Consider the following 23,032-nt stretch of genomic DNA (forward strand, 5'->3'; position numbering starts at 1 on the left):
ACTGACTCAGTCCCAGGAGAGGGGTCAGGCAGATGCCAGCACAGTGCAGTTCCTCTGCCACTCTCCATTCCCATCTTACCTTCCCCTAGAATCTCCTTACCAAGGGAGAGCAGGCGGCGGGTGAGCTCCAGGGCACGGTGCAGATCACCCAACTGGAAGACAGCATAGCTGAGGTAGTCCAGCACCTGGGACTTGGTTGTGGTGGCCTCCTCCCCAGCATCAAGCTGCTTTAGCACCTGCTCCATCCACAACACTGTATGATAATAGTCCCCTTCATTGTAGGCCGAGCGGCCCATCCCAAAGCAGTCATCTACACTCAGCATTGCCTGGTACTTGGTTCCTACAGCAGAGGAAGTAAATTATCAGGCTCCAAAGAGCCTCTGGGTTAGGGAAAGAGATTCTCGCTTTAAGGAAAGCCTGAGCCACTGGATAGGGGGCATCATCAAGCAGAACTCCATCAGACATTTAGACTGCATATCCTAAAGGGCCTCTGACAAAGTGAGCACAGACAGATGGCCCTGCCCTGGACTGGGGTTCACAGCCACCTCTTAGCCTCAGATTCCCCATCTCCCAAGTGGGAAGGGACCTTTTTAGGGGGAGCCCCAGAAACCCACCAGGAAGCATTGTTGAGGACAGTGGGAAGGTCCTGTGGACCACAGAGAAGATGATGTCTGGTGGGCAGTTTACCGTATGAGTCTGGAGGATGGAAAAATTAGCTGAATATAAAAAACATAAATTTAGGTGGCAACCAAGCCATGGGTGAGGAAAATAGCTTGCAGGAACTCTAAGGAAAGAATGGAGAAGATGGCTAATGCCAGAGCTCCAGGGAGCACCTACCCAGAAAGAACAGACAATAAATAACCCTGAGAATGAACTAAAGATAGGAGAAACAGAGGGAGCGGGAATGGTGTGAGAGACAGCAAGGGAGGCCAAGAGCCAAGGTTGCAGTGCCAGCTTTGGCTGTTAAGTGGCAGGGACCTTGCTGAGTATCAGCTCAGTGGGTCTTATGACCAAAGGTCATCTGCTGTAGATGGAGTGCTGGAAAGTGACCATGAAGATAGTTTCAAGCCAATATGAAGAAGCAGCTACAGGGAGATGCAGGATTTAGGGTGGGCTCAAGATGGGAAAGACTATATATGTGGTTCCTCAGAGAATAATGAGAAAGCAGATACCATGGAGGGGAAGTAGGGGCTGTGACTCTCCCTGGAAAGCAAGGAAGACTCCCCACAGCCCCATTAACAGCAACCTGGACATGGTTGACACAAAAGAACTCAGAGAAGGCTCTTTCTGCCTGGAATGAAACCCCTACACAGTAGGCTAAATGCTTCAGAGACCAGGGTCTGTTCACCCCGGTGGCTCAGGAACCAATAAGGAGGAATAGGAAGTTGGGGAGAGTAAACCCAAGATGAAGTCCATAGGTAGGTCAGGGATTGCGGGGGCTCCTGGAGCCCCTTTTCCCTCTCCACAGGTCTCCTCTGGCTCTGCAGGCCCAGGAACCTGCATTGCTGGGGCAGAGTAACATAGCTGACTGAGCTGGGGCTCTGGAGCTGAACTAAACTAGGTCTGTGTTGGCCTCACTAGGGCGCCCACCAGCTGTGTGACTATAGACAAGTTATCGTATCTAAGTTTCAGTCCCCTTATCTCTAAAGATAATATCATCAATTTTAAACAGCTTGTGCCAAGAATTCAATGAGATGACATATGAAGATGTCTCCTATGATCCCCAGGATGCTAATGACCAGTAGCTATTATCAACATGTCTCCCAGATGCCAAGAATGCTAAGAATGGCTCCCTGGCACTCAGCATCCTCCCCAAAAGCCAACTCGAATGTCTACTCCCTGGAGAGCACTTGGGAGAGTGACAGCTGAGCTGAGCGCTGATAGGCAATCAGACATGGAGTAGCCTAGCTGACATAGGTAAAGGTATTCCTATAGAGGGGGTGAGACAAAAGAGCTGAGTGATAGGGAAAGCTGAGCACAATGGGCAAGGAAGCCAGGAAAATGGAGTCATACAGGACCCCAAAGACCACACACAGGAGGAGTTTGGGTTTAGCTTTGGAAATTAAGCACAGTAATCAGGAAGTCATGCGAACAAATGTGTGCTTAAGACCACATGGAGGATGGTCTTAAGCAGTGAGCTGGAGGTAGGAGACAAGTCAGAATGGTATTTTGATAATCAAATAGAGAAAAAAGTAGCTGTGAGGCTGGAGTCAGGGGATAAGCACGGAAGACATGAGAGAAGGAGGTAGAATCCATAGTAGGCTCCTTCCTTCCTTCCCTCCCTCCCTCCCTCCCTCCTTCCTTCCTTTCTTTCTTTCTTTCTTTCCCCTCTGTGGCCCAGGCTGCATGTCATCTACTCGAGTCAGGGGATAAGCACAGAAGACATGAGAGAAGGAGGTAGAATCCATAGTAGGCCCCTCCCCCCCTCCCCTCCCCTCCCCTCCCCTCCCCTCCCCTCCCCTCCCTTCCCCTCCCTCCCTCCCTCCCTCCTTTCTTTCTTTCTTTCTTCGCCATCTTGGCCACGCTACTCTCCGGCTCCTGACCCCGAGTGCTCTGCCCGCCTCGGCCTCCCGAAGTGCTGGGACTGCGGGCGGAGTCTCGCTGACTCGGTGCTCCGTGTGGCCCGGGCTGGAGTGCGGTGGCGTGGTCTTGGCTCGCGGCAGCCTCCGCCTCCCAGCCGCCTGCCTTGGCCTACCAGGGTGCTGGGATTGCAGCCCCTGCCCGGCCGCCGCCCCGTCTGGGAGGTGAGGAGCGCCTCTGCCGGGCCACCCATCGTCTGGGAAGTGAGGAGCGCCTCTGCCTGGCCGCCCCGTCTGGGAAGAAGTGAGGAGCGCCTCTGCCCGGCCACCCCGTCTGGGAGGTGAGGAGCGACTCTGCCCGGCCACCCATCGTCTGGGAAGTGAGGAGCGCCTCTGCCCGGCCACCCATCGTCTGGGAAGTGAGGAGCACCTCTGCCCGGCCCCCGTCTGGGAAGTGAGGAGCACCTCTGCCCGGCCGCCCCGTCTGGGAAGTGAGGAGCGCCTCTGCCCGGCCACCCATGGTCTGGGAAGTGAGGGGCGCCTCTGCCCGGCCACCCATCGTCTGGGAAGTGAGGAGCGCCTCTGCCCGGCCACCCATCCTCTGGGAAGTGAGGAGCGCCTCTGCCCGGCCGCCCCGTCTGGGAAGTGAGGAGCGCCTCTGCCCGGCCACCCATCGTCTGGGAAGTGAGGAGCGCCTCTGCCCGGCCGCCCCGTCTGGGAAGTGAGGAGCGCCTCTGCCCGGCCGCCCCGTCTGGGAAGTGAGGAGCGCCTCTGCCCGGCCACCCATCGTCTGGGAAGTGAGGAGCGCTTCTGCCCAGCCACCCATCATCTGGGAAGTGGGGAGCGCCTCTGCCCGACCGCCCCGTCTGGGAAGTGAGGAGCGCCTCTGCCCGGCCATCCATCGTCTGGGAAGTGAGGAGCGTCTCTGCCCAGACACCCATCGTCTGGGAAGTGAGGAGCGCCTCTGCCCGGCCGCCCCGTCCGGGAAGAAGTGAGGAGCGCCTCTGCCCGGCCGCCCTGTCTGGGAAGTGAGGAGCGCCTCTGCCCGGCCGCCCCATCCCGGAAGAAGTGAGGAGCGCCTCTGCCCGGCCGCCTCATCTGGGAAGAGAGGAGCGCCTCTGCCGGGCCGCCCCGTCCGGGAAGAAGTGAGGAGCGCCTCTGCCCGGCCACCCTGTCTGGGAAGTGAGGAGCGCCTCTGCCCGGCCGCCCCGTCTGGGAAGTGAGGAGCGCCTCTGCCCGGCCACCCATGGTCTGGGAAGTGAGGGGCGCCTCTGCCTGGCCACCCATCGTCTGGGAAGTGAGGAGCGCCTCTGCCCGGCCACCCATCGTCTGGGAAGTGAGGAGCGCCTCTGCCTGGCCGCCCCATCCCGGAAGAAGTGAGGAGCGCCTCTGCCCGGCCGCCCCGTCTGGGAAGTGAGGAGCGCCTCTGCCCGGCCACCCATTGTCTGGGAAGTGAGGAGCGCCTCTGCCCGGCCGCTCCGTCTGGGATGTGGGGAGCGCCTCTGCCCGACCGCCCCGTCTGGGAGGTACACCACGGAGGCCAGAAGCAATGTGCGGGCTGGACGTGGTGGCTCACGCCTGTGGTCCCGGCACTCTGGGGGGCCGAGGCGGGTTGATCACTTCGGGCTAGGAGTTCGAGACCAGTCTGGCCAACATGGCGAAACATATGAAAAATACAACAGACAAACCAACCAACCAACTCAGTGACAACAAAACAGTTCTATCCTGGAGTCATACTCTAATTTTTTCTATTTTCCTCCCTTTCTGATCCTTTATCCCACTTTCTTTTTCTTCCTCTTCCTTCTCCTTCTTCATCAAATAGAGGATTGAGTTATTATCATTGATCCATATAAAGTCCCTCTCTCATTTATTTTGATTCCCACTCCCCATTTCTATTCCCCGTCTTCCCATGTGCAACCTTCCTAATATGTGTGATATGCATCTTTTTGTTTGTATGTATTTTTAGAAAATGTTTATTGTTTTTGTGTGCAAAAAAAATTATTAAAAAAAAAAAAAAAAGAATCCATAGGCCTTAGGCTTCTGGCTTAGGCAGCCAGAGGATGGAGGTCCTTTTTGCTGAGATAGAAGGATGAGGGGGAAGGTAAAGTGTTCACAAGGAGATGAGGATTTCAGTTCAGGACACATGAAGTTCGAGAAGTCCATGGAACATTCAAGTAGAGATGTCCCAAAGGCATCTGTCTACACTGTTTAGAAGCTCAGGAGACAAGCCTTGGCAGGAAACACAGATCTGGATGTCATCCACCTCAGGTGATGGAAATGGCTGGGCTCACCTGGGGAAGGTGCTCAGGGAGAAGATGAGGTAAGGATGGAGTCCTAGGGAGTAATTCCCTTCTGCCCCATATCCCCATTGAGGACATTCATGGGTTTCCTGAGTGAACGTGAGAGGTCAACGCCAGGGTGTGGTTCCCTCCTCCAAGCAACCAATCTCAAGGCTACAGAGTGAACAGATCTTGCAGGTGCCCTGAACTGCCCTCTCTCTAATGGAGTCTAAAGGGGGCAGCTGGGGCTCTGGAGCTGGAATAAGCTGGGTCTGCATGGGCCCCACACAGTGAATTGCTGGGTTTACTGGTCTCCAGCAGCCCTCAAAACATCTTCTTACAAACACTAACACTGGGAAGTCAGTGGGAGAGGGGCCACTTGAGAGAAAATGACCAGAGAGGCTAAAAGAGAAGCAGGTATCAGCATCCTACAATTCAAAGGAGGAGAGAACATCACAAAGAATGAGGCAATCCATCTGTCAAATGCTGCTGTGAAGTTAAAGAACATTATGTGTGAAACTTGTTCGCTGCATTTACCAGCCAAGTGGCCACTGATGACCTTGCAAGAACAGCATCAGTGACAGTGGGGAAAAAGGCCAGATACTGTGAGTTCAGGAGTATATGGGAACCAGGAAAGTGGACAGAGTGTAGATTACTCTATCCAGTAGCCTAACCAGGAGGGGAGAAGAGATGGATCAGCAGCAAAGACTCAAAAGACTCTCAGAAACTGAGGGAGGCAAGTGTAAGATGAGCAAGAATAGAGCCTATATGGGAGCTGAAGGGTAGAACCCAGAGAGGTGGAGACAGAATGTATAGGAGCAGAGATTGTAACTAAGAGGATTCAGGACAGGGGGAGAGTAAGCCCAGATCAGCCTTAGATGAAAAGACATTGGAGGGTGGGAGATAAGAAGCAGGTCTGAATGCAGATCTGTGTGGTGCTCTGGGGACAGAGGCGGAGGGGTTCCTGAGCAGCAAGTTTGGCTTTCTCTGAGATGCAAGAGGAGAGGGCCTTGGCTAATACATGGAGGGAGGTGGCAGGGCAGGGGCTGAGGGATAAACCTGTCATGGGAGAGGGAGTCCAGCACAAACTGGTGAGCCAAGAGGTGCACCAGAGGTGCACCCAAGGGTAGAGGCCACAAGTTGGTGGTGGCTCCAACCTGTCCCGCCACTAAACAGACACATGCGGGACAGGCAACACCTGGAGTGGTGAGTTACCTGGAAGTTCCCCTCTGGAAATTGTGCCTGGGTCCAGCCTGTATGTGTCCTGAAGTCTCATCAGGGCTTTGGCAGCTCCTATCTCGTCCTCATCAGTGGGGAAGAACTGCCGCTGCACAGAGAGGTTGGCGATAAAACCTTCCAAATGAGAGTCAGAACAAGAGATTACCCTTGATCCAGGGGCAGAATTCCACTTGGGACCAGAGAGGCAGCCATAAAGAGGGTCTCTGGCTAGTGAAATTTCCCCGCCCCCTCCCTCAAAGGCTGTTGCCCCCTTCCACCAGGAAGTCATCCCTGATGACTCCAGTCTATGGGGACTTTTCCTTTCTTACTCCTCATTGTACCTACTGCCCGTATTGCTCTTTGGAACTAAGTAGAAACAGCCTACCATACTGGTTAATATTTAGGAGTCTAGAAGTCTTGGCTCCAAAGCATTCAGTTAGAGCTGGTGGAGACAGAAGAAACAGAGGATAGAGAGGGTAACTGAGAAAAGCACAGGAGAGGACTCAGGGAAGAATTGTCAACCACTCAGTGGAAAATGAATCTCATGGAAAACCTTGATCCAGGGTAATTGGGCTAGTCAGGTAAACACAGACTTCCAGCACACATTTCAAGTTGAGGAGTCCAAGTGACAACGGCAGTTAACTAATGAAGCCGAGCTGGCCACTCATTACTGACCACTGGCACTTATCATCCAGAAAGGTAATGATGAAAGTCCTGGAGGTCATCCCCCTCCCCCTATGTTGACAGCTGAAGGACCACCTAGACAGGCCAAGGACCAAGGTGGGCCTGCACCAACCCAGCAAGGTCGGTCCCCTGAGAGACCACAGTGGGCCTGTTCTCCCCTGTACTCCCACCACTCAGACCTGCAATGAGTTCAGGGCATGGGCTCTCCAGTTATGGTGCTCAAGACCACAGCCTGAAGCCTGGGAGAGCTTTTGACCACAGAAGTACTCCAAGGAGGCTTTTCTGGGACTCCAAGCCCTAGCTGCAAAGTAAGATGTGTACCTCCTACAATCCCAGGTGGGAGCCAAGCCTTCCCCGGCTGACTTAGGGCCTTCAATTCTGCCTCTATGCTGAGAAGTGAGAGGGGAACAACAAGGCCATTCCTTCCCCAACCTCTTCCCAAGAGCAGCTATATCCACTGCCACCTATGACTTCCGACCTAAACATCCACTTCAGCCATAACTGGGGACAGGGACCAAGACGCTGTAACCCTGCCTTCCTTGTCCTCATAGCTACATGGTCAGGGACTCTGAAGAGTTTAGAATCTGGTGGGGTGGGGGTAGGGGAACATGCTGCCAGGAAAAGCCACACTGTCAGCATGCCCCACTCCTTTCGGGGGCAAGAAAAGTCAGAGATGAAAACAACCAATTATTCTCTGGGCCTGCCCTATCTCCTTCCAGGTAATCATAAGGTTTTCCAAAGGAACCAGATGATGGCAGGAGTATAGGGTGTGGAGAACAAGATTGGAGAGAGGAGGTCATCTGGGCAGGCTTAGTCTCCTGCCGTGCAGGCAGAACAGCCTGTCCCTAGCTGCAGGCCCAGGCGGAGAGGCCGGAGTCTGGGAAAGGCAGCCGTGGTTTCTGGAGGCAGTGAGCTCATTGGGCACAGCTCCAGCCTGGCTGAGCTCACCAATCCCTCTCCAGAGGCCACCCTTCCCCCAAGCCCAACCCAGTCTGGCCACATGGGCTAAAATGTCTCAGCCAGAGAGACAGCTAGTCTGAAGTTAATCAGCACTCACAGCTCAGGGAAAAGAGGCAGTGAAGAGCTGGGTACAGTGGCTCTGTGCCTATTGTTCCAGCTACTCAGGAGGCTGAGGCAGGAGGATCACGTGAGGCCAGGAGTTCAAGGCTGCAGTGTGCTATGATCACACCTGTGAATAGCCACTGCACTCCAGTCTGGGCTAATATAGTGAGACCCTGTCCCTTTAAAAAAAAAAAAAAAGGCGGCCAGGAATGGTGGCTCACACCTGTAATCCCAGCACTTTGGGAGGTGGAGATGGGTGGATCACAAGGTCAAGAGATCAAGAACATCCTAGCCAACATGGTGAAACCCTGTCTCTACTAAAAATACCAAAAAAAAAAAATTAGCTGGGCATGGTGGCACATGCCTATAATCCCAGCTACTCAGGAGGCTGAGGCAGGAGAATTGCTTGAACCCGGAGGTAGGGGTTGCAGTGAGCCGAGATCGTGCCACTGCACTCCAGCCTTGTGACAGAGTGAGACTCTGTTTCAAAAAAAAAAAAAAAAGTCAGTGTGTCCAGGGGACTAAACCCAGGGCTAGGAGTTAGGAGATAGGAAAGCCCACCTCCAGGCCCACCCTACCATCTCTTCTTATTGACAGAAAAGTATTAGGGCATAAAAAGTATTATCACAATAAAAGCACCAGGTATAGTTTAAAGCTTTTAAAAAGTTCACACTCTGATCTGTAAATATCACTTCTAGGAATTTACCCTAAAAAAGTAATCAGAAGTATACACCAAGAAATATGTTAAAAGGTGCTGATAATTCAGAAAAAATCCCATATCCAATGACTTGACCCATTTGACAGTATTATAGTATGACAGATTATCACCATCTGACAGGTAATCACCATCCAGCCATTAAAATCATGTTGCAGAAGAATGCTGAATGGCATATAAAGAAGCTGGGAAATTCACGGAAAGAATTTTTTCTTCTGTCACAAATCTACCAACAGATATGCTTTGTTTGTAAAAGATATGAATAGGAATGAATTTAGATCAGACCTATGCTCCCCAACTTGCCCTGGTCCCACCATCCAGCCCACTTGACACTTGTAAATTCATTTGTCCCTCCAAGCAACTGAGTTTGCATGCCCTGGTATGTATGTATAGTTCCATTTTTTAAATGTATATGCATAGGTAGAAAAACTATAAGTTTAATAATGCTCACCACTGGGCAATTGGATTAAGAATTATAATTCTCTTGTTTTTGTGTTTTCCGACTTTTCTATAAACATGTATCACTAAAGTATAATTGGAAAAATGTCATTAGCAAAAAATAAGAAAAGACAGACACTAAAAAAAAAGACGCTAAAAAAAGAACTGACCATCACTACATGTTAAAAACCAATGACAGCCAACTTCCAGGTCCCCACAGAGAAGGGAGAGAGCCATGAGACCAGCAGGGTACTGTTTCCACAATGCACTTGCCCACCAACACCCAGACCCAAGACAGGCTCAGACACAACAACCCAGGCATGAGCACACGAACATATGGGCTCACTCAAGTACCTGCTCACCGTCCCTCACCTGCAGCTGAGTCCTGCAGGACAAGGTCCTCCAGCGCAGGCCAGTCTGTGTTTAGCCGCTTCACCAGTTTGTAGGCATTCACAGGGTGGGCCAGGTAGCCCTCAGCGTCAGCAGCTGACTTGCTAGTCAAGGCTTCCATTTTGTTGGCCCAGCTGTGGAACCAGAGGAAAAGGAAGACTAACGCATCCACCCACATAGGTCTTGACCTGTGATAATTTCCCTAGTGAGAATTCCCTGGTGCCAGGTTCTGGGGCCCTTTTCATCAAGAGGCAATGAAAAATGAATACAGTAACTCCCCACAGATACTTCTAGCCCCTTAATCTAGATAACAGCTGGGACCCCCAATGTAAGGGAAAAGGTCTTAAATAGAAAATAAACAGTGACTCCTTAGCCCATATACTTCGCTCCTCTCAAGGACTGGCATGAAGTAACCCGGCCAGCCCCACATCACCCTCTCAAGGGCTTCCTCTTATAGGCACCCTGGATGGCTTCCTTGTTCCTTGACGGGCAGAAGGGAAGGAAGGCCAACTAAGGATGGTATGGGGACTTAGGACACCTCTTAATCTTGGAAAGCTTGGCTTCCTCCACAAGGATGTACTCCTTCAGAGACTGCACCAGCTCTTTCTCTGCATAAATCAGGTCAGTCATGTGCCCTGCAAGGGAGAGAAGAAAGGCACCAGTGAGAAACAGATGAGGGGTGTCCAGCCTACTTCCTTGGGGCACAGAATAGCAGGACAGAAGCAAGTCCCTGGGACAAGAACATGTCAGCTCTCTGGGGATGATGGGGACTTGGAGTTAAAGGAGGCCTAGGCACTCATGGGGTCCTATCTCCCAACTTCAGGAAGAAAGAGGCAGAGGCACCAAGGGGATGTTTGAAATAAATGCATTGGATGTCACTCAAGAAGCAGCCCTAAATCTCATTCTCTGTTACATAGCTGGTCATGACACTGGGGCATGGATATCCTGGGGGCTCACCACAGGATAAAAAGCTCTGAACTTTAGGTCAGAAGGATAGGAAAAGCTTGATCCTCAGGATACAAATGATTTGCTGCTCAGAACCACTCTCTGGTCCACGGGCAAGGTGGTCAAAAAGACCAGAGCCCAAGTGCAGCCTGCACTTCCCAGGGAGAAAGACCCAATTCAGACATCTGGCTCCCTGAACATCCAGATCACTGGGATCTTACAGGGTAAAACAGCAACTCTGCCAGTTCCACTCTCCTCAGAACTGGTCAAAACCAGTAGTTAAGGCTATCCCACTCTAAATGAGAACAGGCTGCAGCCAGATACATCCGTGGCATGTGAGCCAAAGTGTCAGTGAGACGACAGTCCTGTTGGCACGTACCAATAGAGGTGAAGAATTCGGCCTGCACACAGCTCAGGACACCAAACCAGGCCATCAGCAATGCAGACACCCAGAGTTTCATGGTCATAGAGGGAAGCGTCTGAAAGGCATTCGGTGACAATCACTGGATCAACAAAGTGAAAAAGAGTAATTTAGGTGAGGAGACACATATAGGCATGTGCACACATATGCAGATAATCAAACATACCAAAATCCTGGCCTAGCACACAGAAGCTAAAAAGGACAAACAGCAGAAAGAACAAAGAGCATGCAGCCAGTGATGTGTGCTCAATTCTAGTCCCTGCTCTGGGAAGTCATGTGCCCTATGGAGAGAGCCCATCCTCTCAACTCCCAGCAACCACCTGTACCATGAGAAGGTGGAATCACAGTGGGGTACAGTCAGCTCTGGTTCCAATGGTCTGTCAGTCCAAGATTCTGGCCCATTCCATCTTATTTCACAGACTGCTGTTTGTTTCTATCTTACCTTCCAACACATATGCCAGGACAGTGCCAGGTTCTGGGGAACCAGTCCCTGCCCACAAGGAGGCAACAGTACACGAGAGATAATAACAGAAAGATAATTTGACAAAATATCCTCCAGGGTACCAACACCCAAACTAAGGTGTACAACAGATGGCCAGCCAGAAGAGGAATAAAACTAACCCTTGTCAGTCTGCACCTGCCAGAGAAAGAGCAGTCAGAGGAGACAGTCTCCTAGGCAGACAGTGTTCTTCCTGTAGTAAGGCTCCTTGGCAGACACTGTTCTCACTGGCCCGTCACCATTCATTCACAAATATTTACTGAAGACCCGCAGATGCCAGGCACTGATCTAGGCACTCAGGATACAAAAATGAATATGCCACACATGGCCAAAACCTCAGGCTGGGCTGCTGACATGGGAAAGGGGCCAGCTACTGTCTTCTCATCAGCCCAGAAATAGGCACAACCTGAGACAAACCCTACTGGCAGTAAACCTCAGTCCACAACAGAAGCTTCTGATATCGTCTCCCAGCTGAGCCATGCAGCCTAGACTGTGCTGGAGGATTAGCACCCATCTATACCCCAGCTTTGCTGGTCTTCTTCCTGCCCTGCTTTTGAGCACCCCACTGGAGTGCTCAAATGGAAATTTACTAAGACAAAACAAGCAAAACAAAGGAAATACAAATGCTTCCCCCCAGAAAACATAAGCCTTATCTGACAGAATTCTAAGTCTAAGCTAATGCCAGTTCATCAATTTTTTGCCCGCCACACTTGATTAGACACACAGCACACCCGATTCCTCATCTTACTCTTTCAGAAGAAATCCTAATCCATTGAGATTCCAGGTTAGGCTCAGAGAAGGCCAACCACAACTCCCATCTGCAAATGGATCCTCTATCAGAAGGAAAGAATAAGTGAATGGCCCCATGTGTTCATGCCTACACCAAATGTCTGCAGAGCTGACAGTCTTCCTGTCATAGTCTAGGTGTGGGGGTCCCAAGACACACAGGACAATTATCTTTCAACCTGGAACCTGCTGCAGGGTAGGGAGTATTGTGCTAAGGGGTCCATTAGGGAGTTAAAGCAGCAGAAGACAGCAAATCAAGAGAAAGTGAGTAAGCCTGGGCTGGCCCTGAGGGAGAGTCCAGGCCCTCCTGGTTCTAGCCACAGGTCTGCTCCAAGGCCTTACTATACTGTCTTCTCTATCCCAGGATTTCAGAAGGCCTCTCTCTTGCTTACACAAGCCCCTTATACCTAAGTGATGCGGTGTCTGTTCCTTGTTCTTCAAAAGGCTTGACTGGCTCAGGCTCAGCACCTTCTGTATGTATGTAGGGAAGGGACAGTGAAAACATAGAGCTGGGAGGATGTATCTATGAGCAGAAAGGGACCAGCTGACTGCTCCTCAGAGCTGGGGTGGTGGGAGAACAGGGCCCAGGCAGGATTCCAAACCAGACATGGTTGGAAGTGGGGAACCCAGCATCTCTCCCCAGGTGTGTCTCCAGTTGCAGTTGCATACCTTTTTAGAGGCCAGATAAATTCCAGGGAGGAAGTCTGTCCATTCCTTTCAAATCATTCTGCTCCTATCATCTATGGTTCATACCTCACAACACTCAGGGAAAAGCCAGGTTTCTTCATTACATGAATACCAGCTGTGATTTCTCTGGAATGTGCGATCTGGCTTAGACTGAGCCCGTTCTTGAATCTCAGCCTGGAGGCACAGCCTCAAAGAATCACAGATGGGGTTTGGGCAGAGCCTCAAAGAATCACAGGTAATTACAGATGACTTACCTACCAAGAGCCTGCAAAGTCTTGCTCTGGTTGCAGAAGGGGATAACTAACTCTGCTAGCCTGGAGAGCTGGGCACCTCCAAGCAGCTCCCAGACTGCATCAACACTGACATCTCTGGCAGGGGTACTCCGGAGCCCTACCCCATTTCTCTCAAGCCTGGGCCCCGTAACTCAAAAGGCTCTGTACAAAAAGTCCTCTAATTAGAGTCAGATTGGGAAGAGGCAGCATCCAAGAGGGACTGTGCCCCACAATGTGGGAAAGGCCAACCTCCATCCCATCTCATAACTATGCCCACAGCTTGCTTAAGACAGAGTAGGTAAAAGTATGTGGTACCTGCTAAGTGCCCCTGCAAAGCGTCCAGTGCTGCCAAAAGCCCTCCCAGTAACTCTCAAAATCCAACTGGAATAAGTCTGGAGGTGAACAATGTCAAACCCACTTTTATGAAAAACAAAGTGACATCTTGAGCAGAAAACCAATACTGAGTTTTATCTGTGCTGCATTCCCAGAGTTTAGAACAATGTCTGTCCCATACCAGGAACACAACAAAAAATACTTCACCACACACATGTTCAAATTAGGAAACCAGAACAATAGAAGATTTTACATTTCTTCTATACAATGAGTTTTTATGGAGTATATTAAGAATGAATACTATATATCAACATGGAGAGATCTAAGCATACTGTTAAGTGAGAAAAGTGGGCCCCAAATAATATGCACTCTATAATTCCATTTTTGTAAGGAAAAATTAATGTGTGTGTGTATATACAGAGATGCAAGAAAAGAGTCATACATCTGGCTATATCTTGGTGAAATAATTTCTTTTTATTTTTACGCTTGTTTCTCTTTCTACAAGAAATTCTCTAGCAATTTTTAAAATTATTTTATCATATGCTTCAAATGTAAAGAAAACAAAGCAGGCCCTTCTCAAACAGACTCCAAACAGGACCTGCCAGCCCCAGTGTTTAGACCCCCACAGGGAAGTCCTGCAAAACCCGCCAACATCCCAGCAACAGTGATTCACCCATCAGGCGACTGGCACTGTTTCTCAACACGGGGCAATTCCAAGACATACAACCAGAGGTCCCACCAAACCTGCACTTTGGAAAAGACATTCACAATCTGGCCAAATGGCCATGAAAAGATGTTTCCAGCTGCAAACCAGCAGCGTCCTTAGCTTCTCTCCTTACCTCATCAGGCAGACCCTCTGCCAAGCTCCCAGCTGCAACCCAAATGCAACAGCTTGAGTTTTAACAATGTATTTAACAGCCTAGAGACAGAACATGAGCTTGCTGAGAACAAACTGGTCTTGCTTGGCACTGAACAAGAAGCTGCCTGCCTTCTGTGAAGGGGGAAAACCTAACTGGACATGACTCCCCGCTACGTCCAACTCTAGGATAACAGGGCTGAAAGGACCTGTGTGTTCAGCCTAAGAGGATCCAGAGGCTCCAGGAGACCCTGCCACCAAAGCACGTGGATGTCCATTCAGGCCCATAAGCTGCTGCCACAGCACCCTAGGCAAGTATGGGGGGCACTCTACTCTCCTTAGCCTCAGTCGTCACCCTGATCTGAGCCACCCCTAACTTCCCCTACAGCCATCCTGGCCCCCACTACACTGGCCTCTCCACATGTCACCTGGCCTTCCTCCCACCTCTGCTCTACAAAGTAGCCAGCATAGTTTATCAAGGCCCTCCTTTGGCTCTCTACTGCCATCAGGATAAAGTTCAAACTCTTTAGCCCAAAGGGTCCTTTTGACTGTGTGATCAGGCCCTGCTGCCCTCTCAAGCCTCATCTCACCATGCCAGGTTTCGTATCTTCAACAACTACTTTATGTGAAAAAATATTCTCCTTCACCAAGAACCTAATAAAGCCAAGATCTTTATCTGTATCTATCCACATACTTTCTCTGTCTGGTACATGAACAGTGGTTGACTTCCACTTCCCCACCTGGGTACCATCAACACCACAAAGTCTTGCTTCAGTAAATTGACAATGAAGTAGCAGAGAAGGCTGTTAAAACTGACATGCAAAAGCCAAGTTGGGTTTTCAGTCACAGTCTTGGCAGAGACTTGGCAGTCTGGATGAGACTAACTCATAAAAGGGAACTACACTTGAGGATAAAATCCATATACCACTATATTGGATGCATCTTACGTCCCACCTTGCAACCCCTTGGTCTCACCTGTCTCCCAGGTCCCAGGGTATTTCCTTTGCCTCAGCCAAGTGGAGGAGACTATCCAGGCCCATGCCAGAATCTCTGGCTCCTCTCACTATCTCCAGACTCTGTTGAAGTACCAGACTGGCCTCCCCAGTAGCTACCAAAGGGCCCTCATAGGGTAACCAAGTACATCTCCGTGCACAGTAGCCAGCTTGCTAAAACACCACCTCCCATTCTCCTTTATACCTCACTTTTTTTTTTTCTTTTATTTTTTTGAGACAGTCTCGCTCTGTCGCCCAGGCTGGAGTGTAGTGGCACAATATTGGCTCAATGCAACCTCCACTTCCTGGGTTCAAGAGATTCTCCTGCCTCAGCCTCCTGAGTAGCTTGGACTACAGGCGTGTGCCACCATGCCCAGCTAATTTTTGTATTTTTAGTAGAGATGCGGTTTCACCATACTGGCCAGCTGGTCTTAAACTCCTGACCTCAAGCAATCCACCCACCTCGGCCTCCCAAAGCGCTGGGATTATAGGCATGAGCCATTGCACAGGCCTGCACCTCACTTTCGTTTTCCCTCACCCTGGCTGCCCTGCAATTACACCTTACAATAAAGCATTAAGTACTTAAGCTCTGTCTCAGGGTGTTTCCTGGGAACACAGTCTGAGATAAGAACTATTTGTTTCCAAAAATCTTTCATTTCTACTATCTAATTCTCACCCAAACCTTCTAAGCTAGATAACGACCTCCATTTCAGATATAAGATAGATACAAATGACCAACAGCTGAGTCTGAGAGAGGGTTTCCTACATATCTGACATCTGACAGCAAATCAATGACAGAACCAAGAGTCAAACCCAGTCCTACTCAGTAATCTGTTACCTTAAAGTGCAATGGACTCCCAAACAAGGGAGCCACACTTTGCCCAGGAAGAGCATGCCTGCCCAGGTTAAGGACTTTATCATGGGTTACACCAAAGGTTCATAAAGCAGGTCCATGACATCCCTGGCTGGATCTCACCAGAGGAAGGAATGCAACAGGCACCCAGAAAACAGCAACATGGTCCCTTAAGTTCAGATGGGCAGTCACTCCTACCTTAGACATGACAGCACTCACAAATAACCAGCCAGTCCAGCTCAGGGCAAGGCAGTATAGTCAAATGGATAGGCACACCTGCCCTAGGGTCAGACATACCACTTCCCGGCTTTGTAACCTTGGACAAGTTATAGGATTCCTCAACTTCTCCATGTATATAATAGAGACAATACTAGGACCTATATCGCATAGGGCTATTGGAGGACTGAATGTGATGACAGATGTTGGCAGGTAGCCCCACACTAGGCATAATTTATGTCAATCATTAGTACCAAGGGCACCAGAGAAACATCAGTGGACCTGAGGCAGCCAGCTGCCCAGCCCAAGTCAGCTGATTCCTGGGTGAGAAAGAAGGTCCAGACTAGGGGACGGTGAAGATGCAAACAAAGCAGAAATTGGGTGATCTCCACGTCCCAGGAGCACCACAAGAGATGAAACATTTAATTCAGGAGAGACTGGAATCAGGTATAATGTAGTACACTGATCATCAGGGGATAACCCTGGAACTGGTCAATCACTGGCTCTAAAGCTCATCAAGCAATGTTCTCTAGCAAAAGGTGGGGGATTGGACCAATACTCTAGGAACTCACGCACTTATATGCTTCTGACCTGCTCATTCCAGGCTCCTACAAGTACCCAGGCCTGAGGATCTCCATTACACCCTGGCCCTCAGAATGCCAGGTACAAAACAGGCCACACTCTAAGCAAGCACTTCCTGAAAGGTCCAGAGCAGATGCTGGCCTGTCACCAGGCTCAGAGAGATTCCATCTGAGCTGAAGAGCACTCTACCCAAACACTTAATCCTCTGCCCTGCGATGACACCAGCTGAACAAGAACTCTCTTCTAGGGCTCCGGTAAATCATCCAGACTTTTCATTCCCCTCTGCTCTGTGAAAAAACAAACAAACAAAAAAAAAAAAAACTGTCTTTCTATCCCTCATTCCATGTCCCTAACACAAAGCCCACAGACCACAGGACCTTCAGCCCTCTTTGCTCTAGGACAGGCTGATGTCTTACCCTAAGGAACTTCAAATGTCCAAATTGCTAGATGTGAGCAACTTTCCCAAAGTTTAACTCTCACTCCAGCACTCTGCTGGGCTTGCATGTACTTGCATCACAGCTTTTCCTGCCAACTTCCATCTGCATAATAGTAAACTCTTGACAGACCCCAGGAGCCAGGGACACACCTCCTAGCCCTCTGCACACTATCAGCCAGCGTGGCCACAAATCAGCCAAGGCCTTGCTTCCAGTCTCAGACCCTCCCAAGGATGTGGGAGGGCAGAGTGAAAAAGGGAGGCCTTCTTAGGAAATGAGGAGACCCTAGATTCCCTCAACCGACTCATTCCTCAGAGCTGCACCCACGTAGTCTCTTCCTTTGATGAGCACTCACAGCCCGGCTCCTCCCCTGGCACATGGCCAGCTGCCAATATGAAGCAGCAATCTCAGAGTACGAGCTACCCACAGGCAAGAATAGTGCCTCAGCCACCTCCTCTCTCTCGTCCCTCATTACAGCCCCAGGCACACTCCAGTCAGAAGCAAAACAGGCAGAAGGCACTCAAGGGATGAACTGAGATCAGCTGGGGCCAGTCTAAACCAGTGACTAAGTCAGCACTGTCTACAGTACCCCAGTGCAGAGCTTTCGACAGGATACAAGGGCCTATCACATGCCACAGACAACGCCTCAGCTAAACTGTCACCAAGTCTGCCTGCTGGGCTCTCAGAGAACTAGGGTGATCCAGTATGACAGCATCTCTGGGATGAGGCCCCCAGCCAACTCACTCCATCCTTGCTTGCTACATGGCTTCATTGGCTGGGCCACACAGTGGACACTTGGCTGTGTAAGAACAAGGAGGCCCTAAAAGAAAAGAATTCAAAGACCAAACATTCTGTGAGTGGGGAGAAGCAAACAGAGAGACTGGGCCCTGAGGCCCAGAACCACAGTGAGCAGCTGCACCCTGGACACTTCAGGGGCAGTTTAAGTACAAGCCAAAGGAGATCCTAGTTCATTTAACAGAGACTAAATTATGGAACCTGTTAATGTCAGATGAGATATAGGCTGAGAACAAGCAGCGGACCCCAAAAACATCCTATAAATTCTTAGGTGGACAACGGATCTCTGCAAAGTCTGGGACATTTAAGAATGCCCCAAGCTACAATGTAACAGACTCCAGCCCTTGCTCTTAGGACAGGATTTCCTACAAGAGGGCTGGGGCTGTGAGGCTCCAGGTAGTCTATATCAAGAAGCACAAATCTCAGGTGTCACGCTACAGCAAAAGACAACAGTCTCAGTCTTGGGAGGGATCTCAGTGCTCTCCTGCACCATCTCTCTTTTTTTTTTCTTTTTTGAGATGGAGTCTCGCTCTGTCGCCCAGGCTGGAGTGCAGTGGGGCGATCTCAACTCACTGCAACCTCTGCCTCCCAGGTTCAAGCGATTGTCCTGCCTCAGCCTCCCGAGTAGCTGGGACTACAGGTGCGCACCACCATGCCCGGATAATTTTTTGTATTCTCCTGCACCATCTTAAAGGGTCAAATAGAACACAAAGGCCAAGGACCCACCTGGGCTGCCCAGCAATACCTGAGGCAGGAAGTGCCCTGATCCAGGCTCATACTGCGAGGGTCAACTGGGCATCTTACACATGCAGGGCACAGTACCAGGCAAGTCGTCTCACTCCAGGGTCTTGTAGACAGTGTCCGTGGACAGCTATCCCCTACAGTGTTCCTTCCCCATCACCTTGCTTCCACTACAAGGCCATAAGGAATGACATTGGCCAAGGTCTCTGCTCCCACTCATATAGGCTGTTCCTCTGTCCACGCTGCCCTTTTGCCAGCCTTCCTCTGACCACTCCAGCTCATGGGTCACCTCCTCCGGGAAGTCCTCTGGCCGGAGCCAGTCAGTGCTCTACCAAGTACCCACAACCCGCATTCCCTTCCAGCACAGCGCTCACCACACTGCTCTGGGCCAGGACCTTCCCGCTCTTCCAATCCGCCTGTCCCACTGGGTTAGCAACTGCTTGCGGTTTCTGGCACACAGAAGGGTCCCGTTTGTTGAATTAGTTAACGAATTATCACGGGTCTCCGCAGCTGCCAAGGAAAAACAACGCTGGTTCCACAAGGATGTCTGGGGGAGAAAAGACTTTCTGATCCAATGGCCCATCTAATGGGCTCCAAGTTGGACCCTGCCCGGACAAGACCTCGGACTCCCAGCCCTTGGGAGGGTGCAGAACAGGCTTAGCCAATATGAAGAGGCCCCTCAGGGCCAGGCGGACGCCGCGCCCCCTCTCCCAATAGCCGGCAGCCCGGGGTCAGGCCGCCACTTCCCGGGAGCCTGACAGGGAAAAGCGGCCAAGTTCCCAGCCCCGCCCGACCGCCGAGGGAACTGCACGAAGGGCGCCGCTGACCTCACCACCCTCAGCTCGGGAAGGCTTGAGGGCGGCGGGACAAGAACCCAGACAGGAACAGGGCGGAGGGTGCAGGGTTGCGGCCCGGGCTGCGTTGCTGGCGGCTAGCGGCGCGACCCCCGGCCCCGGCCCCGGCCCCTAACTCTCGGCCCCGCGCGGGCAGAACGCACAGCCTGGCGACCCCAGCCTGCGCCCCAGCGCTGGGGTTGATCTGGCGGCTGAGCGGGCGGAGCGCTCACCTGGACACTCGCAGCTCCGGGCGTTTCCAGAACCTCCCGCGGCGTCGCCCGGTCAGCTCGGCACCTCCTCCCTTGGCGACTCCGCCTCCGGCCGCGGCCGGGGCTCCGCCCACTTGAGCCGCCGCCACGTCCCCACCTCACGCTCCACACGCCTGCCTGCGTCCTGCTCCGAGCTCCGGGGGCTTCGGCGGGGTTCGCCGTCTTCTGCGACCCCTGGGAACGCCCAGGCTACCCGGCCTCGCGGGAGCCGGAGCTGGCCGCCCGCGCCCTTCATGCCACCCGCAGCGCCCCGCACGTACTCCGCGCCCGCCTGGCTTTGGCGCCCCCCACCTGCGGGCCTTGGCCCACCCTCCTCCCCAGCCCCTGGGCGCCTGGAGAGGTCGCCACGACGCGATCCCCGCGCCAGGGCTGTAGGGAGGGCGTCCCTGGAGGCTGACGGGATTTCCCTGCCTGCGCTCATGCCCATTGCCTGGGGGGCCCTGCCGGGTACACGGGCCCCTTCTTCCCAGCACCACCACAAGGAGGCTGTTACGGGAGGCTGGGATCACCCCGGCTACGAACTGGGTATCAGGAGAGGAGGCAGACCAGTGGAGAAGACCCTGAGGAAGACTAGGGACCTGGGGCCCACCCCCTGGAGACCAAGATTGGAAGGCCCATTCCCAGGGCCGAGCTCCCAATGGGTTTCAGAGTCTCGGGCTCTGGTCCAGGCAGTCCTGGTGGCATGTGCAGGGGTGATAGATTGATGAGAAGGGGGTCCATCAAAGGCTGGGTGGGGGTGGAGGCGGGGGGCCGGTAACAACCTGGGACACACTGGGTTGCCCAAACCCTTCTTTATGCCATGGGCCAAAAAGAGTGGACACCTGGTTCAGCCAATCCAGTCTAGAAGGGAATAAGGACAGAGATGCAGCAAACCTCAGCCTGAGCGGAAGGAGGCTCTGGCGGCCAGGCAGGTTCCCACGCCTGCTCTGTGAACCTTCCTCTCATGAATGAGGGGAAGCACGGTCTGAGAATCTCATCAGGGAGCAAGCCCAGAGCGGGAGATGCCCAGCCTCCGCCCAGGCCCAGTGTGGATATTCCCTATGGCACACGGGCCAGGCAGGCGGCCCAGACCTGGGGAAAGCAGGAGCACGCACACGGAATACACATAAAACATGGGTGAGCCACTGTGCCTGCCTGCGTCAGCCACCGGCCCGAGCCCGACTAAAACCACACAGAAACCCTCCTGCATCTGCTGCATCCACAGAAGGAAGCTTCCTTCCATCTCCTCCCCCTTCTCAGGAGTTTGCCCCATGGATCATCCCTTTTCTCTCCTGAAGGCTCAAACACCCGCTCTCAACTGGATCTTTCCCATTGGCCTATGAATGTGTTCAAGCCTCTACTATGGGAACAAAACCCTCATTGGACCCCACTGAGTGTCTCTGTTCTCAACCACAGCAGAGTTTCTTGAAAGAGCTGTCTCCCCATCCTCATGTCTCTCCCACTCTTCAGGCCCTAAAAGAGCTGTGTCTCCCACTCTTCAGGCCCTAAAAGAGCTGTGTCTCCCACTCTTCAGGCCCTGCAGTCAGCCTTCTAGCTCCCTAACAGCACCAAACCAGGTCTCAATAAACTGTAGCCTCCAATCTCTAAATTCAACAGCTGTTCTTCAGACCTCATCTGCCAGGGCCCTGAGCAGCGTCTGACACCCAGCGATGACCACAGCCCCTCTGGAACACTGATTTCCCACGGTTTCCCCTCATCCTCTCTGGCCACCTCTGCTCAAGTTTCTTCAGCATCCTCTCCCCATTAGTAAATGTTGGGGATTCCTCAAAACTCAGGTCTAGGCTTTCCACTTCCCGCTTCTCTTTACATGCAGGTGACACAAATTTCTCTCTTTACCCTTATCCTTACTGCTGAGCCCCAGATTAATATAACTCACTGTTCAGTGTACATCCCCACTTGAGTGTCCACAGGCACCTCAATGGCAATATGTCCAACACAGAGTTCTTGTTCTCCCCTACATCTTCCCCCTCCACACATCCTGTCTTCACTGCTGTACTGAAGGAGATACTTCCCATCAGTTCCAGGCATACTTGGCAGCTCCCTCTCCCTCGTCCCCACACCCTATTTACCTATATCCCAAGTCTGTTCAATTTTACCCCTAAATCTCCCTCTAATCCACCCACTTCTCTCTATCTTTTTCACATGAGTGACGGCAACACTTTCCTGACGGGCTGCTCCTCCATTTTTGTTCCCTCTCATCTCTCCTTCACTACAACCGTGATGATCTCAAAATGCAGATCTGAGCCCATTACTTGCAGCTGGGAAATTGCACTGATCTTGAGAAACATCGAAAAGTGGTTTATAAGGTTCCACATGGTTTGGCCTCTGCTCACTTCTGTAACCACATCGAACTTCCTCCAGTCTCTCTAACTGGCCATTCCCCCTCCCCACCCCAGACCTTTATACATGCTGTTCCTTCTGTCTAGAAAAAATTTTTCCCTCCCTGGTTAAAACCATCAGAATCCTTCAGATTCCCTCAGAGGCAGAGAGATTTTCCTTACTTCCGTGAGTAGGTCAAAACCTCCCATAACAGACCAGGCATGGTGGCTCACACCTGTAATCCCAGCACTTTGGAAGGCTGAGGTGGACAGATCAACTGAGGTCAGGAGCTCGAGACCAGCATGGCCGACATGGTGAAACCCCATCTCTACAGCAATACAAAAATTAACCGGGCATGGCCAGGCGCGGTGGCTCACGCCTGTAATCCCAGCACTTTGGGAGGCCGAGGTGGGTGGATCACAAGTTCAGGAGATCGAGACCATCCTGACTAACATGGTGAAACCCCGTCTCTACTAAAAATACAAAAAATTAGCCGGGTGTGATGGCGGGTGCCTGTAGTCCCAGCTACTCGTGAGGCTGAGGCAGGAGAATGGGGTGAACCTGGGAGGCAGAGCTTGCAGTGAGCCGAGATCGTGCCACTGCCCTCCAGCCTGGGCGACAGAGCGAGACTCCATCAAAAAAAAAAAAAAATTAGCCACGCATGATGGCGGGTGTCTGTAATCCCAGCTACTAGGGAGGCTGAGGTGGGAGAATCGCTTGAACCCAGGAGGCAGAGGTTGCAGTAAGCCAAGATCGTGCCATCACACTCCAGCCTGGGTGACAAGAGCAAGACTCTGTCTCAAAAAAAAAAAAAAAAAAAAAAAAACCTCCCATAACAGCTTCTCATGTCCCTGTGTGCTTCGTAACACTTGCCAGAGTTGATAAAATCGA

At 51.8% G+C, this 23,032-nt stretch overlaps 1 protein-coding gene across 4 annotated transcripts in view; it reads right to left on the bottom strand.

Annotated features, from left to right (window-relative positions):
• P4HA2 (prolyl 4-hydroxylase subunit alpha 2) overlaps positions 1-19,983 on the bottom strand; it is a 37,569-nt gene extending 17,586 nt beyond the window's left edge. For 2 of the 4 annotated variants that reach the window (XM_003259933.4, XM_003259932.4), the window contains exons 1-7: positions 19,784-19,857; positions 19,092-19,227; positions 10,630-10,729; positions 9,844-9,940; positions 9,288-9,439; positions 6,014-6,151; positions 101-340 (exon numbers count right to left, since the gene is read on the bottom strand). In XM_003259933.4, coding sequence (XP_003259981.2) covers positions 101-340; positions 6,014-6,151; positions 9,288-9,439; positions 9,844-9,940; positions 10,630-10,717 — 715 coding nt within the window. In that variant the 5' untranslated portion in view covers positions 10,718-10,729; positions 19,092-19,227; positions 19,784-19,857. Of the gene's footprint in view, positions 1-100; positions 341-6,013; positions 6,152-9,287; positions 9,440-9,843; positions 9,941-10,629; positions 10,730-19,091; positions 19,228-19,783 lie in introns of all 4 variants that reach the window. The other 2 variants (XM_030818479.1, XM_003259931.4) reach the window with 1 other exon arrangement.
• Positions 19,984-23,032: the final 3,049 nt, after the last annotated feature.

Source organism: Nomascus leucogenys, chromosome 2 (genome assembly GCF_006542625.1).
Source record: "Nomascus leucogenys isolate Asia chromosome 2, Asia_NLE_v1, whole genome shotgun sequence".
Lineage (NCBI taxonomy): Eukaryota > Metazoa > Chordata > Mammalia > Primates > Hylobatidae > Nomascus > Nomascus leucogenys.